General features: G+C 37.2%; 3 protein-coding genes across 4 annotated transcripts; 2 read left to right on the top strand and 1 right to left on the bottom strand.

The window, feature by feature from the left end:
* Window positions 1-2,325: 2,325 nt before the first annotated feature.
* LOC111874745 (pre-mRNA-processing factor 19) lies at window positions 2,326-13,494 on the bottom strand. Of its 2 annotated transcripts, none has more exons than XM_023870491.2 (10): window positions 13,383-13,494; window positions 9,983-10,132; window positions 9,401-9,542; window positions 7,118-7,256; window positions 6,767-6,961; window positions 5,175-5,360; window positions 4,811-5,011; window positions 4,575-4,716; window positions 3,539-3,743; window positions 2,326-2,725 (listed from the first exon to the last, which is right to left on the bottom strand). In XM_023870491.2, exons 1-10 carry the CDS (start codon window positions 13,399-13,401, stop codon window positions 2,584-2,586), a joined length of 1,521 nt encoding a protein of 506 aa, XP_023726259.1. In that variant the 5' UTR covers window positions 13,402-13,494; the 3' UTR covers window positions 2,326-2,583. The 2 variants fall into 2 exon arrangements, with proteins under 2 accessions (XP_023726259.1, XP_023726260.1); XM_023870492.2 differs by lacking the exon at window positions 13,383-13,494 and adding an exon at window positions 12,616-12,797.
* Window positions 13,495-13,602: 108 nt separating this feature from the next.
* On the top strand, window positions 13,603-17,508 carry LOC111874749 (selenoprotein M-like). Its single transcript, XM_023870497.2, has 4 exons — window positions 13,603-13,719; window positions 14,401-14,471; window positions 15,409-15,478; window positions 15,608-17,508. The coding sequence occupies exons 1-4, from the start codon at window positions 13,615-13,617 to the stop codon at window positions 15,734-15,736; spliced, it is 375 nt and encodes a 124-aa protein (XP_023726265.1). The 5' UTR covers window positions 13,603-13,614; the 3' UTR covers window positions 15,737-17,508.
* On the top strand, window positions 14,482-15,323 carry LOC111874747. Its single transcript, XM_023870494.2, has one exon. The coding sequence runs from the start codon at window positions 14,526-14,528 to the stop codon at window positions 15,276-15,278; it is 753 nt and encodes a 250-aa protein (XP_023726262.1). The 5' UTR covers window positions 14,482-14,525; the 3' UTR covers window positions 15,279-15,323.
* Window positions 17,509-17,713: the final 205 nt, after the last annotated feature.

Raw genomic sequence — 17,713 nt, 5'->3', positions numbered from 1 at the left:
TTACTTTTTGCCTCAGATTGTAATACCACACACACAACTCACTCCCTTGTCTGAATCCTACCTCAAATATGTTCTCTCTATTATAGAAATTCAGTTGTGAGCAAACAGTTTTGAGAACACGTTCGTAGCAGTCATCACAATGCAAAATGGCGGAGATTACATAACACACATGCATCATGTTTTGCGTGAAACTTGGATAGATGGGCATGAAAATGTACAAAATTCTGACACCTTTATTTGAAAAACAAGCCACCTTAAAATATTTTAATGGTTTGATTGATTTAAAAAGGATATATTTCGATTAAAGATGATTTGAACTTTGGCGATTTGTCATCATTTTGCAACAGAAACAATTATTTTGTGTTTGTGCAAAATCTGGTGTGACCTAACAATTAGATGTTTAATTTGAACACTTTAATGTAGAGATGCAGGTTGATGCAAATGGCTTTAAAAATTGAAGCTGTATTCACAGAGCTGTTATGCATGACAATGCATTAGCTCACTTAGCACTCTTTATTAAAGGAATTCTTATTCAACAACATTCCATGCTGGTTAGCATAAACACTCTTTAGACTAGTGAGGTGCTTAGTTTGAATCTTTTCCAGGACACTAACTATACCAACTTATTTTGGGGCTTTTCTTCGGTCCCTCCAAGCAACTGCTGGGATACTTCACTTACACCTGATCACTTCCTTCCAAATTCTTTCCAATTCATCATTCAACTCACATCATACCATTCACAAAATAAATCAAAAGAAAGACAAAAAAATATCCTACCTCACATCATTCACTGAATTTAGAACCTAGTGATTTTGCTGCTGTTCCCCAAACTGAAAGTGCCCAAAGGGGAATATTTTTTAAAAATTCAGTGCTCAACAGATATCAAGGTTATTGGAACAGTGCAATTACATCATGATTTTTAGATTCAAACATGAAGTCTCAAAATGTTATGATTCACCATCTTAAAGACCTATCTGAATATTCCAGTTCTCACCTTTCACAATAACATGAATTGCCTGAGATCTGTAGAGACCAATATATTTTTAAGCCTTCAATATCATACCATATTTCAGAACTCATAGAGGATTAAGGGTAAAAGGCTGGGGGCTTGACTGATGTAAATAAAAAACACAATTAGAACAAAGCATGTCATTAATTTAATTCACGTGAGTCACAAAAGTACATAATAGTTATGATGCTCCTGCAATGCAAATTTGGAAGGAAAACATCCATCTGAACTAATTAACAAGCTAAGCATCTTATTGTTCTATGTATGCTTAACATTAATCAAAAGACTAAAATACAGCCTTTACATACTTGGTCAGTTTCTTGAAATGTCATTTTGCAGAATTATAAGCTGTATGGTAAGACACAGCACTTGGCAGGGCAGAATATTTTTATACTTTGACTTACTATGGAGATACTCAAGGTCACAGGCAGGTCTCACAGTACAACCTCAGCTGACCTAATGATCAAAAGGATGTCAACCACACTCTTTCTGTCGGCCTCCTGAATGCATGTTATTCTAGGTCAAGATTAGGAATGTAACACATAGAGAATAAATCTTACCTACTTTACAATTTTAATTTCAGATACAACTTCTGTTTTCACTGTTCATACTGAGACATATTGTTATGGTCTCTGCCATACTTCATTTATATATCATGGACAAAAGTAACAGAACTTTAAAATATTTCATTTTGTGAAATGTTGTGTCAAAGAAGGTTATTGTCCATTACTATCTTCCATATATACAGGGTGTCCCAGGAGGAATGGACCAAACTTCGGGAGGGTGTTCCTCATGTTAAAGTATGCTGATATAACCCAAAACACCTATATCCAAAGTTGAACGGTTACGGGGATAATGGCCCGAGAAAAGTGTGGTCTTCTGGCAGGTCCACGCACTATACCCGTCAGCTGAGACTCTTATCTGTTTGTCCTTGAGTGCTGTGAGTCACACTAGCCGTAAGCTCATGCGCTACCTACAGAGCCTACAGATTACGTTGCGGCGCAGTCAGCCACGTTACGTCAGCACTTGCCAGTCATGTGTCATGTATAGTGCTTGGAAACCCTAAGGACAATTATGACATGGCGAGCGAGTATTTTGTACTTCAATTTTATGGCTTCACGTCACTCACAAGTTGGTTTGATGTTACGTACATTATTAACATTACAGAATCCACATATTCCTGTCAGTTTTAATATGTATTTTGTAATCAACAAGTGTGTAACACCGGTCAAAGTTTGACACTTCTCTGGCCATTATCTCTGTAACCTGTCAACTTTGGACATAGGTGTTTTGGGTTATATCGGCATACTTTAACATAAGGAACACCCTCCCGAAGTTTGGTCCATTCCTCCTGGGACACCTGTATATATATATATATATAAATTTCTTCCTGCGATTACAGACATCAGCACATTTTGTGAAATAGTTGTGTTGAAGAAGGTAATGTCCCTTTGCTCTCTTCTATCAAAAATTCTTCCTGTAATTTATCAATTCATGTGAGTGCAGCAAATTCACCCTCCAGCTGAATCAAACTCTACCTTCTTCACAGCAAAAAATAGTGTATTCATATGTAATTACAAACCATACAGTTTAAGGGTTCTGTCCATGCTCGTGGAGGCAATATACTGAGCATGGCGTCCAAATCTCACTCCAGTAGCCATAGCTGTATGATCATTAAATACTTTTAATTCTTGCCACTGTTTACACAGGTACACTCTGAAAAATATAAACATTAATAATAATATTAAAAATCATGAACAGTTAAGGAAAGGTTATATAACTTAATGTAACTATAGGCGACTCTGTCACTCATTTATTTTCATTACAAACATGGGTCAATGCCAGATATGAATGGACTGTCCCTTGCCTTCACAGTTTCTCATTCTATGCACATAAACATTTATGATTTTCACTGTAATACTGACTGTTAACAGACTGACCATTTTTACCCATGGTAAAATCTTCCTATTTAAGAGATTCCCTGCTGTTATGAAACTGTCTCATCAGATCACAAGAAGCCAACCAGTTAACACAATAATGATCTCATACAATGAAGTCTGCACCTTTAAAACCTATTTCTTCACATTTCGCTTTTATATTATTCTTCACCTACATCCAAGTCCCAAGCAGTCTTCAACCAGAATGTTCATACTCCTTTTGTGCAAAGATATAAATACAGTATACTCATAATTGCCATAAAACAATATATGTGACAAATGAAGATTGTGGATGAAAGTTACACCAAAAGACTGTTAATCCTTTCAACTGCTGCCACATACATGTCAGTCAACAGGGTTTAATGGAAACAGAGAAATCAGTGAACATGATGCTGCAAACATGTATAGTTTAAGAACATTACTTGATGGGTTTGTAGTGTTCAGCTGTGAACCTGTCCCACAGATTAAACAACAATATTACAACCTGAGAAGCAAAACAGTATAAAATGTAAAGTGGCATTTCAACAGCACAGAATGTCACAAAGTTAATGTGATTATCTATACAAGTATGTTAAGAATCAAATTAGTTTACCTAACATCTGTCCCAGCAACAGCAAGATATGTACCACTCTGGTCAAAACAGAGATCTCGAATCTCATAACCTTCATCCATCTGTAACGTCTTGAAATTCTTTAGCTTCCGCAGGTCCCACAATTTAACACATGCATCATCAGCTGCTGTGGCCAAGTAGTAACCATTCTCAGAGAATGAGATAGCAGTGATAGGACCCGAGTGACCTGAAAGCAAGTTTTACAATATTCTGCATATCACTGTAGTTAAAAAGAGGATTCATATATTTATCACATAATATGGCATACACTGTGTGAACATAAAGTACAAAGTATTTGCACAACATGAAACTTACGGTGTAACTATCACATTGGAGGACATTACCTAGACTAGAAATTTTATATTATATTTTATGATCCCTTGAAGTTTTAATTTAAGAGAACTTACTGCAGATGTAAGTGTATAATTTTCAACAGACTTATTGGGGCATGCAGTAGCATAATTGGCTGAGGCACTACACTACAAGCTGGTAGGTCGCAGGTTCAATTCCTGATGACGTCACTGGATTTTTCAATTCACCTAATCCTTCCAGCCGCACTATGGCCCTGGAGTCGACTCAACCTCTAACAGAAATGAGTACCAGGAATATTCCTGGGGGGTAAAGGGTGGCCAGCGCGTAAGGTTGACAACCCTACCACCATCTGTGAGCCAATTGTCTAGAAAATGTGGGACTCTCGAAGTCTCACAACCTTATGGGTCTCCATGGCCTGTTACAGGGACAGTTTTACCTTTCATCTTATCTTGATTTGTATTACATATAACCTGCCCCATCACCTTATATTCATTTACTGCTGACAGTAGAAAGAACTAAAATTATATAGTATGGTCCATCTCTCTCATTCATGTTATAGTTTCTTCTATTTATTGATACAATTAGTTTCACTGAATAACAATATTCACAAAAGGTGACCTCGGTTCATTTGCTTCCAACAATGTGAACATAGCCCAATGTAAGAGAGAAACACAAATTTCTACATACAAAAATAAATGTGTCTTACCTGGAAAATTTGCTACATTTGACTGTTCCTTTAAATCCCAGATTTTGACTTGGGAGTCCGAAGTTCCTGTACCAAAGATGAGACCATCAGGATGAAACTGAGCTGTTGTTAATGCGCTACCACTTGAACCTTGGTCAGCTACCTAGATGATGTAAAATCAATCAAAATGAAAAATTAAGTGTCACAGCAACACCACAATTTAGGTGACCAACCTCTTAACACCACCATGAAATTACCTTTGTGAGCAAACGCCCACTTCGGATGTCAGAGAAAGCCCAGTGCTGATCTGTCGATGTTGAAAGAACATAATCCCCTGTTGGATGAAGCGACAAACCCGTAACTGCACCTTCATGTGCTCGAAGCATTTGAGTTGTCTGTGACGTTGGAACATTCCACACCCGAATGGTTGTATCTGGAGATGCTGTTATCACTAAATCCTGTCAAAGGAAAGAAAAATTATTTCTAAAAATCGCAGACATCAGAAAAACATTTTTAATTCACATTTCTTCACACATTCCTTCTTGTAACTTTCCTTACTCAGGAAAGCACATAAACTTGTTTTACTACATACATAGATTCACTCCAATTTAAACTGATTACCTCATCAGGATGATAGATAACACGTGTAACTTTCTTGGTATGACCCTTCAGAATAGCCACAACCTGCTCAGTATCCTTATTGAAAACAGTGGCATTACGGTCATTTCCTCCTGTCAATATTTTGCTAGTGTCTGCACCATGGATATCAAGAGACAGAATGCCTGGGATACTAGCACTATGAAGACCCTGTAAAATGAAGTCGCTTTATGAGGGTATGTAGTAGTCTTGTGTTCGGGCATTAGATCATCAGCATCATGACACCAAATCCATGGAGCAATCATTCTTGAGAAGCTAATAGTAACTTGGCTAATCAAGGAATTCCCAACTTTATACAGCCCAAAGGTTCACTGAGTTTACAAGACTGGGCCCCTGGCCTAAATTCTGAGCCAAATGAAATCATGTCATATCCCAACATCCTGTTTCTCACAAATTAATTTTAATATCATTCCATCTATTCCTGGATCTTCCAAGTGCACTCTTTCCTCTGGATTTCCTAACCAGAACTTTGTATGCCTTTCTCACATACCCCATAAGTGGTACATGCCCCACACATCCTAATACTACTTGGTGAAAGCACAAATTACAAATAGCTGCAATCTGCGACTTTCTCCATCCTCCTCTTACTTTCTCTCTTACGTCCAAATAGCTTTTGTAGCCCTCTGTTCTCAAACACTCCATCTACATTGAATCTGAGGTTCTCAAGGCAATAACTGTGAAGAGTATGATCTTCTGAGTTGTAGTGCCATGTAGCTTGGGGACAGCCCAGTGTTGGGAAAACATATTGCCTTCATCTTTAGGGTTGAAGAATAAGTGAGATAAGAAACCTGGAGAAGCTAAGCAAACCATGTGCGAGAAAAACTGCCTGATATATGCCAGATTAAGCCCAAAAGGAACTGTAAAAAAGTCAATTGGTGGGAGTGCACTGTCTGTAAGGGGACTGAAAGACATGACATGAGCAAAGGAAATGTTGCCTCAGTTCCTTTGTTCCCACCGGCTCTCTCACAGTTCCTTTTAGGCTTGGACTAGCCCTCTATCAGGCAAGATATGCCATGTGTGGCTTACCGAGCTTGATGCCTGCTTCTGCTAATTCCTTCATTTACTCTTTGCCTGTGAAGACAGGTGACTGTTCCTATGAAATACCAAGCTTTCTCCAAACCTTATGACATTATGAGCCAGAAGAACATACTCTTCATGCTCTCAATCTATGTTCTCTCCTTCATGTGAGAGGTAGTTTCACATCCATACAAAGCCACAGGCAAAACTGCAGCGCTGTATATTTTAAATACAGCAGATGGTGACACAAAAGATTTTGAATTGTGTGGCAGCAAGCATGTCTTGAATTTAATCTTTAAGCTCTGGATGCAAAATTGGAGCCTGGGGAACAACTTGATGTGCAGGGTGTATGATCAGCCTAACATACTTCGTTATATTTTCCTGTGACTCAGGATTTTACATTTATGTGTGGAGACATCTACTACACAGGAGTGGATTTCAATATAGTGTTTTATGATTTATCTTTGAATCCTTCTCACATTAAGTGTTGTAAAATGCCCTTCACCATATCATGAAAACAGTCTTTTACTTATACATACAGGATGTGAAGCAAGTGTGTGGAAGGTGCGTATGGAATCATGAGAAATTAAATCCTCTGGTACAGTTCGTCCTCTCTTCTTTCTTTCTTGGGTCAAAACAGTTGCTTTATCCTGTAGCTTCTGAATAACTTCAGCCGACATGCCTGCTTGCTCCGTTGGTTGGTTTGCTATACCACCTGCTTCTACAGCAATTGCCTGAAACACAATATACATTCAACTATTATGCACTGGTCCTTGAATAAAACAGCTCTTTACAGGCAGAAATCTAGTCTGCTATAAAACACAAGTGCCATGTATTGTTTTCATTATTATTATTATTATTATTAATCTAACCCTTAAGGCAAAACTTACGGGCTGAGGGATTCCTGCTGGGTTCGCTGTAATTCCAGCCTGCGGTTTAAGTGTTGCAAGAGCCTCACGAGCAGCAGTGACCTCCTTAGTGAGTCGAGCAATTACACGGCAGGCAGCATCATGCTGATACAAAGCATGGCTGTTATAGAAGAAAAATATAATTCACTTATTTAGGACATGAAACTGACATCTATGTACTATATTGTTATGTAAGTGGGTATGTTCATAATGTGACATAGTTACTCTATGCAGGAACTGTTGAGCCACAGAGGCCTCGGGGCATGCGCGCAACGTGAAAGTTGTGGATTGTATTGGCGTGTTGCTAGGCGACAACTCTGTGAATGCTTAGATAGCGCAAAAGGAAGTGCGAGTGACATCACATATCCCCACTCATCCCATAACTACGCAACACTCAGTAAACACCCCTCCCCATTAGGCTGTTACGTAACGCAACAGGGGAGTCCGTGCAGTGACTACTGCTAGGCAATCGGTAAACATGGCGATTACCCAACAGGGAAGCAAGGTGCATTTTCCACTGCCCGGCTGAGAGTTTATAAGAGAAACTCAAATGCCTAAGGAGTTCAGTGGAAGTCTAGCAGTCGCAGGAAGAACTGAATGCATGGTAATCGGTGATAGTGTGCGATAACTGAGAAGTCAGCCAGTGAAGACTTATTGTGTGACTTCAAGATTGTGTGCTATAGTACAGTTATATTGGTAGTGTGTAATTCAGAGAGACTTGTCTAGCTCCTGCGTCATAAATACGTGAAGACTACTGAAGATAGCGTGAATGGATTAGTGTATAGGGTTTGTAAATTGTCTAAACCCGCAACAGTGTTATAATCGATTGTAGTTGCAACTTGTAGGTTGTTAAATAAACCAATTAAGAATCTGAATAGCAAATGGACTTCATAAATCAAGCAGAAGCACATACTATAAAACCATATCATTTAGGTTAGGTCTCTACCTTTAAACAGAAAAACAACAAAATTAAATGGATGAATTAGAGATGATTTGCTGAGTATTATGTAATTCACTGGTTTACCTCTACACTTACTCCGACAATATGTTCTTGGGAAAGCAAAGATTACTGTGCACTGTATCCACAAGAGACCACCACATTCATGTTTACTCTTTGCTATAACATTACCTCTGGCTACCTTTTGCAGTAATTCATAATCCTATTTCAGCTGCACAGGATATATGGCATCAGTGTGAAGAACAATTATGATGAATAAAGTGGAAAGGATGTAGAAGAAATGTCTACTGTTAAGTTAGTATCCTAGCTCTTGCCTATAAAGACTGAGAAAAAGCTGTCAGGAAAGCCAGCCTATGGGTCAGAATTGGAACACACCATCTCCTCAGAATTACTGGATTTTTTAACTTTGCCCATCACCTGGCATTCTAAAAAACACATGAAAGAACACACATTTCAGAAACTGGATCTCCTTCCATCCTCATGTGAGAGTTGGGAGGCACCTACTCCATTGGGTCCATTATAAATAGCTTACCTCAGTCACTGTAACTTGAGGTTGGCTTTTTCTAACGGACCTAGTGAAGTAGGTGCCTCTCAACCCCCACCTGAGGATGGAAACAGATCCATTTTTTGAAACATGTTTTTCTGAATAAAAGACAATGGGCAAAGTCAAAATACCTAGTAAATCTGGGTGTTATATACCACTATCAGAACCATTTAGAATCTACTTAGTCTCCTGAATACAAACCATGTGGACTGACCACATGAGCCCGGTGTTTAGTTTCCCTTCTCCACAGCAACAAACACTGGAAGACGTTAATTACATTAATTAATTTCTGACTGAATGCAGATATTGTTACATATTGAAACTGATTCCCAGTACTTCAGTCCCAATGTTAGAATGCACAGCTCTAGACACAAAGTGGGTATGTGGAAACTAACAATTTTACGTGAAAGTGACAATTGTTGACATGGTCAGACACAAATTTGCTTGACACCACGGGAAGAGGTCAAAATTTTTTTGCCATTCAAAATGGAGGTAACCTGCAGTTTCTGACAAAACAGATGTCCAGCAACAGCTGCATACCTCACACTTGTGTGCAATCTCAAATTGGTCTAAGTAGTTTCTTACAAAACAGACATCCAGCAATAGCTGCATACATCACCCATAAACACAGTCTCAATATATTTCAAAAGCTGGAATTTTTAGATACTGTTACTGTCATACAAGATTCAACTACTAATTTGTTTTGTGATTTTGTTCCATTCCACCAACCCTACAAAGGTTTCCATTCAGACATAATATACACCTCAATTCTTGTCTTGCAGTTTGAAGCTGCTGACGCTGAGTAAAACTATGTAGCATTACAGCATCCCATTCATCCTGAAGTGTTTTTAAAATAGCTGGGATACTTGTTGCTGATGGAGGCTTTGGTTTAACCACTGGTGTTGCTGCAACACAAAACACAAGTATAACATCAGAAGTTTATTTCAGTAAACCACTGGGGTTCTCATGGTAAGCACTGTGAAGATTACAGTCTTTTGGGATATGATGCCACAGAGTCTAGGAGATTTCTACTGATGTTTCAGAGGAATGAGCTGCCTCCATTCTCTACCATGAAGATGGAAACAGTATGTTCATCTGAAATGTAAGCAAACTTTTACTGGCCCACATGGCATCACATTCCAGATGACATTAACCTTCACCTGAGATATTCTCTGGGCATCTATTTGAGACAGGATGCATACTGGAAATGCTTCAGATACAGCATGTTGGTGTACTGTTACCACTGCAATGAAAAATATTTCAAGGATTACACTGAATATTCTTATAAAAAATAATGTTACATCTGCTGCATGATATGGCAGAAATAAAGGATTCCATTACTAACTTTTAACATCAATGAGCATATCAGCTGAAAGTTCCTTGCCATTGATGGGGTCTACACCATTCTCGGACAAGTACTTTTCAATCAGACGTCTTTCAAATATAGCTCCTGATGCTGGAGATATGACAGGATGTTCTGGAACTTCATTGGAAACTGTAAAAGGGAACATCATGTTTCAAATTTATACAATTCAGACACATGGTCAACATATAACTGATTCTGATAATTCAGATTGAGGAGGAGAAGGAGGTGGAGGCAGCGGTGGCGGTGGCAGCAGCAGCAGTATAGGAAGAAGACTGGAATCATCTCAAAGAATCTCCATAATATCTTGAACTACTAAAGAACACCTACAGACAAGCCAGCTCCCCACCATGGCAGCCCAGGTTCGATCCCAAGACAGTTCATGTGGGATCTATGGTGGACAAAGTGGCACTAGGGCAGGTTTTTCCCCAGTACTTCAGTTTCCCCTATCAAATCTCATTTAACCAATTGCTTCTCACTCATTACTCATCCCATTACTGACACTATATTGTCTCAATACCAACAGTGTCATTAAATAACCAACTTAATAAAATGTACATTCAACTTACAGAATCTGAAATAATAGATACCTGTTCCACAACACATAATTATACAACATCCTAAGAGAATGAAGATGCTTGCACTATTACAACTAATTCGCCAGAATTTCAAGACACAAGTAATGAATACAGATACATTTGTAAATATTTATTGTGTGGCATTGGGTACAGTCTCTGCTCATCAATTAAATTAAATTATAATGGAGGATGAACAAACAAATTAATTCTGTATTTAAGCATCCTGTTGCAAGCCACAGTAAAATGTCTATGTATAACACAGTCCGTCAATAACGCAACAGATTGTTCCTTTTTCTTCCAGTTACACTTTAACACAACATGTTTCGGCCTTAGATGGCCGTCTTCAGGTGTCTTAATATATCAAAACTGCTACACTGCATTAACATGTGGTAAAATCACATGCTATGGTGCACTTAATAAAGTAAAATAAAATAAAATAAAACAAAATCCATTAAAATTTTCATCACTTTGGTGGAATTCTATTCCGCCTCACAAGGGGTTTCGTCCGTTTACTTAGAACTATATGTTTCTCTCCATGTGCTTTATTTCAGGAGTTTCTTTTATGTTAAGACAATACCACATGCTGCTGGAGGGAGCAACACACAAACAAGGGGAATATTGCAGATTGCAGATGTAGCAAAACAGTGGGCTAGAACACAAAAACAAGCTGCTGCAACAAAACATTTGGAAGGAAACATATAGTTCTAAACATATTGACGACACCCCTTGTGAGGTGGAATAGACTTTCACCAAAGTGATGAAAATTTTAATACATTTTATTTGATTTTATTTTATTAAGTGCACTACATCATGTGATTTTACCGCATATTGATGCAGTGTAGCAGTTCTGATATATTAAGACACCTGAAGATGGCCATCAAAGCCCGAAACATGTCATGTTAAAGTATAAGTGGAAGAAAAAGGAACAACTGTCACATTATTGATGGACTGTGTTCTACATAGAAGTTTTAAACAAATGAATAACAAATAATGACACTGATGATGCTAAAATTTGGAATAGGTATGCCCTCATATGATGATTTCATGCATACTGTTAGCTTCGAATTGAACACATTTCAGTGATTTAAAATTGAGAGAGTTTCTTTCAAACTTAGTAACTTGACGGAAGATGTATTCTGACAGTCGACAAGGTATGACTATGGTTCTATTAACTGCAATGTAATGCATGAGAAGATTTATAACCTTGCACCTTTTGCTAGTAGCAGACGAGTGATACAGAAAGACCTACTTAAGCAGTACAAAGAGGAGAAGGCAAATAATGTACATCAGGATCAAAGCATAACAAACAAACAAACAAACAAGAGTGTGTGCCCCAATTGTGAGGACCTCATGTTTGTGGTAGTCTAATAGGAGTGTAGCACAACAACTTCACAACATGTTGACTATATACACCTGTCAAAGAATTTTTAGTTTTTATATTTAATAGGATTGTATCAAGCAAACTATTTTAACCCAAGTGATCACCCCTAATCTGTACTGAATTTCGTTTTACTTAAAGTTACTAAAGTGGTAGACGCTCAACTACCTTTAAGGAGAAGCAACATAAAGGACATGAACCAAATCGGTTCCAAAAATTTTAACATTTTTTTAAACCACACTTGTATACAAACTAACTGTAATAACTTCTATATATTTTAATATATTCATGCACGTTGCTGTAGTTGTTAAAGGATCAGATTTTATATTCATTGTCATGATATTTATTGTCTGTATGTAATGATATTGACCAAACAAACTGTAACAGTATTTTCTGCCTGTATTGATATATCCTTCTGAAGATGGCCTCAAGACTGAAACATGTCAAGGATAAACTATTAAAAAGGAAAGAAAGAAAAAACATTTCATTAGTCATACTGGACAGAACTGATTAAACTTTGCAATACAGTTACTAACCTTAACACAATACATACTAATTTAATAAAATCAATTGTAGTGTATTGCAAAGAATTACCAATATGGTTTCATGCGAAGCAGTGTTGTGAGTAGAGAAACAGCATCTTAATATTTATTTTCTACCTCTCACATATGAAGTTCCTCCTTGTCCTTGTTAGCAACTAATACTCATCATGGTCCATTTGTTGCCATGGTGGGCCAAGTTTGAAGTGAAGGTTATTTAAAGGTTACTTAAGTTAGTTGTGCTCAGCCACAGTCTTTATCATCCAGTACTGATTACTTGTTTACACTGTGATTGCAGGAAGTGCATTAGGTAGAGTTAGGAGGGATGGGGGAAAAAAGGTGAAACCAAACCTGATACTTCAATTTTTCTTCATTTCCTTTCGTATATAACGCATATACTATATATCAGAATTTTTATTTCCTATTCAAGTATAATACCTAACATGATATTTTTATTTTTCATCAACTGCTAGGCAGCGTTTTCATTCAAAGTTCAGCCTTCCCCCCCCCCGGCAAAAATATAATGATAACATACTTTTACGGCAAATTATCTCCCTAACACGTTACCTATTCTAACAAACTAATGACACTTTCGAATACAGTTCAGTAAAAGTGTACTTTAACGACATTATCATTTAACACTGCACAAGCAGTAGACATGTACATACACCGCCAAAACTACAAGCGGCAAAAGCAAGGGCCTATGAGGCTTTAGAATGTGCCCGTCACAAGAATTCACATCAAGTTAATAATATATACCAAGTACATGCTTATGAAAAATAAAACCTTTCACTTGCACAGTTTAATACCTAATATACGTGCCAATAAACTGTACATAGTACTTAATTTTATCGTTCAATCTAAAGTAAATTATATTAAATACTCACTTGCACAGCAAAGCGCCATTCTCGCATGTAAGACTACTGTATTCAAATTTACAACAAACTTGTCACGGCCACTGAATTTAAATCTGTATAAAGTAACAACAACTTTAAGAAGATTCAGTCCAGTCTCTAATAATTTCTTATATTACAAATTAACAATACGGAAATATGGATTTACATGCAGTAAGATGCTGACGTATCCTGTAAAATTGGAGGAGGTTCAATACAATGTAATATGGCTCCGCAATGTTGGGGATTTTTGCTAGTGGTGTTAGTTTTACTTTTTTATGCAACAGAAGGAGATCATACCAACGGAAATCTTATTGCTGCCCGAGTTGAAGTAAGTATGATATTAATTTATTTTGAGCAAAGGTTGAATATTAACGCATATAGTTCATTATTCTAGAAGTTTGTCGGTCGTGACGTTAAACAGATACAGTACATGTTAACTGCCTATGTATTTGCTAGTATCCTCGCTGTATTCTCATAATTATAATGTAGCTTTATGTGCAAGAATATTCAAGTGCTACGTGCAGTACATTTTAATGAATAAGGGTAGTATTTATTTCACGATGTGCAGTGAACGACGAAACTCGGATGAACAGGAACGGTGGAGAAATGTTGCCGTGTGTGTCAGGAACGATCTGTTTATGAAATATCGCAGGTAAAGTTGCTTTACAGTCTTATACCATTACATTGTACTTCAGTGCTGTGAAATAGTATTCATGTATTTTATTGGCCGTAATTTATTTTCTCTGTCTTCAAAGATTATATATTACATCCCTACTTGTCAGAATATGACGGCCTACCTATTGGATGCTCTGCGAAGGTATTCTAAAATTTTACGTTCATAAAACCATATTATTATTATTTAAACTTAACTTGCCTTTGAACATTAAGTCAATTTTAAGGAGCTAACTGAAAGCATTGTATGATGCACTAATAACTATTTCTTTGTGAGAAGGTTTTTAGTTACTTTCAGAAGATAAACTTATGTGTAATAATTTTTTATGCATTCCAGAGCTGTAGAGGGTGTCGATTGAATCGTCTCCCAGAAGTGAAGAAATTTATTTTTGAAGATGTTCCTCTGTTGTATCCTTAATGAGGTAATGGTGAAGACCACTGCCTTAGCTCTCTTAATGTGAAATGGCACATGTAACTACACAAATGTCAAGAGGACCAACCTTAAAGGTTGTCAGTGGTGATTATACAGGTTTTCCATTATCATTAAGGAGAAGATTATCTCTTCGGTTAATGATTGATGGGATTGATGTAACGCCAAAACCTCTTCTGTATGACGCAGAAGAATTATCTGAGGATATACAAGAAGGACTTCAAATATCCACTGTAACACCTCACACTTCAGATGTTCCTGGAACAGCTTCTTCAAGTTCACATTTAACAAAAAGTACACCTGTTGAGCTTACATCAATACGTGAACCTTTAACAGAGTCAGAAATGAAGAATTTTGCTCTTTCAGATGATAGTGAAACATCTGACATATCTGATGAAATTCCCCCACTCCCCCAAAATTTGTTGTACCTTTTGCACCCTGAGGAGCCTGAAGTTCCAGAATTTCTACCCCCTCGTAACATTCTCATCACTCTGAAAGAAACACCCACTATTTTCCATTTGACTCTGCCATCTTTGAATGTGGATGTGGAAACAGAAGAAGGTGAAGCAGTAGAATCTGATAATGAATATTATGAATATATTACTATCGGGAAAGGTCATCATAGGAATATTAAAACAGCTGAAGTTCAAACTGAATACAGTGTTAGCAAAACCAGGTCCACAGTGGCAGCAGCTGTTGCGGTAAAAGATAGCTCTGCTAGTGCTAATGCATGGGATCTGTACCATTCTTACAGGAAACTGGAAAGTATATCAGTTGACACCTAAGATGTAATAAATGCATGAATAATATTGTAATAGTCTTCATATAGATTTGTGTCATTTATTCTACCTCATCATTCTCATTGGTGTGTGTTTTGTCAGACATGACTAGTAATTGTTCTTAACTTCAGCTCAGTGAAAATGTAGAATTCAAGCATATTCAAGGTGCCTCCCCAGAGCTTGTATTGCTAGATATGCATGATAAGGTAAGCTATAAATATTAACTGACTTGAGACTATGACATATAATAGAATATTGTTGAAGTTAAAGAATTCTTTGTCACTGAACTCATTAGTTACACTGTAGTACATGTTGCTTTCTTTGCATATTACAAGGAACTGGAACGCATTGATCTGGCTCCATTATCTCGCCAGGACTGCAATGACCTCCTCACTAAAAGGGGGTTCCATAGAAAGAAGCCAGACAGTGAAGCGCAGCCTAACTTACAGCATGAAGACTTTTGATAGGCACTGTCAGTTTCTAGGAGTATTTTCTATATAGTTGGATTCTTGTACTAACATGAGTTTCACTTTTTATTCATCACATTCCTTATTGTTCAATGCACTTCTTTTGTTGTAGCATGCACAAAAGACTGCCTCTTTCATTCACCAGTCAGCTTAGCAGTGATCCCTTCAGCAATGTCTTAAAATGAAATTTGTGTTTCCCTACATATAAAATACATTATTATTGCATCCACAGAGTCATGACAATTCCATATGGTGCTGGAAACTTCAGAGAAACATAAGAATTGTATGCAAAACTTGTCACACAGTCCAGAAAAACAGTGATAAATAATTAACACTGTACAGCACTGAGCCTGAATTTTGTCCAGGATATTCTGAGTAAGGATAGTGGGTGAATCATGAGACAGTTTCAAGAATACCAGTTATGATTACCTTCCTCTTTTCAGTTCCTCGAGAAAATAGATGTCCAGGTAACTCAGCATTTTAACATTTATAATGTTAAATTGCAGCATCCTGTTGCACTGTGTAAGGTTGTAACATTTCATTCTCATACTAGTTAATGTATTAGCAGTACCACTACTGCTATAATAGACACAAAATGAAAAACATTTGATATTCTCTCTGTGTTATTTGAACATGGGTGCATCATACCTTCTATAGGCAACCCTATGAAGGAAAAATCTTGTGTATTCAAAGAGATCTCCCACTTCTAGGGACCATTGTTTATAAGTTGCACAATATAATACCAATTTTCACAAAATCTGTAATATACTTATATCTGTGAGTACTGTAAGTAATATTGTATGTACTCCCTTAGAGTGAATAATCTCCCATAAAAGCACATCTGTAATAAGTTAACATGGATGGAAGAAATGTGTGTTATTTTTATTTGTCTCTCTGAAATATAACACACCTTTTTCTCCTGTTTTTGTTGCAGCAGAGCATTTGTCTGCTATGGCTTCATAGCATGTGAAGCTTTTGTCTTAAGAAGAATGCTGTGTGGCTTTAATGGTGTTCAAAAAGTAGTTCCTAATTTGAAGTAAATTGATGTACATTATTCTCTTTTAAGAGGCATTGTAACCTTTTTCTAGCATTAAGAATAAAATTTAAGTTTCAATATTTATGCTATAGTATATATGCTACAAACACCAGAATGAGGAAAGTTCTCAAAAAACTGTCAGCCATCTTGGTGTGTATGTATTCATAGTTGGTGTGGATTCTTTGCTTGAAAATTAGACGGAGAATAAAGAGACCCATGTCTTCCCCTTTGTCCAGTAGGTCTTAGTTTCTGAAGTATAGGCTTTAGATGTTTTCTGCTTAGTATGGCTGCTGTATATTTACCATGGCAGATACTGCATCTTCATAGCCAAGGAGATAAGGTTGCATGATTCATAATATAGAGGTCCAGGCCTTACTCCGATATGGTTCTGATGTTTTGTTTTGCATCAGTAAATATTTAAAACTTACACATATCACATAACTTGAATTTGTACTTTAACTTTAGCAGTTGGTAAATAAATGCCAGTAATGATGGAATAAAAAATCTCATTCCCAGGAGGTCAGTAAGGAATAACATGTCATCTGGAGAGGTTAAAAAAAAAGTGGAGCACTTGCAATATTGATATCATGAAAAAGAACTTTTTAACATCATTCATAGGCTTGCAGAAGTTGATAGTTAATTCCAAATAATACTGAACCTTTGGGGGCACACAGTAGCGTAGTTGGTTGAGGGGCTATGCTACAAGCCAGAAGGTTGCGGGTTCAAGTCCTGATGAGGTTATTGGATTTTTTTCAATTGACCTAATCCTTCCAGCCACACTATGGCACTGGGGTTCACTCAGCCTCTAACAGAAATGAGTACCAGGAATTAATTAAATAATTTTCCTGGGGAGTAAAGCACAGCCGGTGCATATGGCTGACAACTTTACCGCCATCTTTGAACCAATTTTCTAGATAATGTGGGACCCTCAACGTCTC

Source organism: Cryptotermes secundus, unplaced genomic scaffold, assembly GCF_002891405.2.
Source record: "Cryptotermes secundus unplaced genomic scaffold, Csec_1.0 scaffold838, whole genome shotgun sequence".
NCBI classification, from domain to species: Eukaryota; Metazoa; Arthropoda; class Insecta; order Blattodea; family Kalotermitidae; genus Cryptotermes; species Cryptotermes secundus.
Note: the sequence above shows the minus strand (reverse complement) of the source record. Positions and strands in the feature narration are given on the sequence as shown.

Coding starts and splice junctions, on each gene's coding strand:
- LOC111874745 (XM_023870491.2), bottom strand. Junction 9,543..9,982: donor TATGCTCATTGATGTTAAAA/GTTAGTAATGGA, acceptor TTTGTGTTGCAG/CAACACCAGTGGTTAAACCA. Junction 6,962..7,117: donor CAGCAGGAATCCCTCAGCCC/GTAAGTTTTGCC, acceptor ATTGTGTTTCAG/GCAATTGCTGTAGAAGCAGG.
- LOC111874749 (XM_023870497.2), top strand. CDS start 13,615: ATGGCTCCGCAATGTTGGGGATTTTTGCTAGTGGTGTTAGTTTTACTT. Junction 13,720..14,400: donor TTATTGCTGCCCGAGTTGAA/GTAAGTATGATA, acceptor TATGCATTCCAG/AGCTGTAGAGGGTGTCGATT. Junction 15,479..15,607: donor TGCTAGATATGCATGATAAG/GTAAGCTATAAA, acceptor GCATATTACAAG/GAACTGGAACGCATTGATCT.
- LOC111874747 (XM_023870494.2), top strand. CDS start 14,526: ATGGCACATGTAACTACACAAATGTCAAGAGGACCAACCTTAAAGGTT.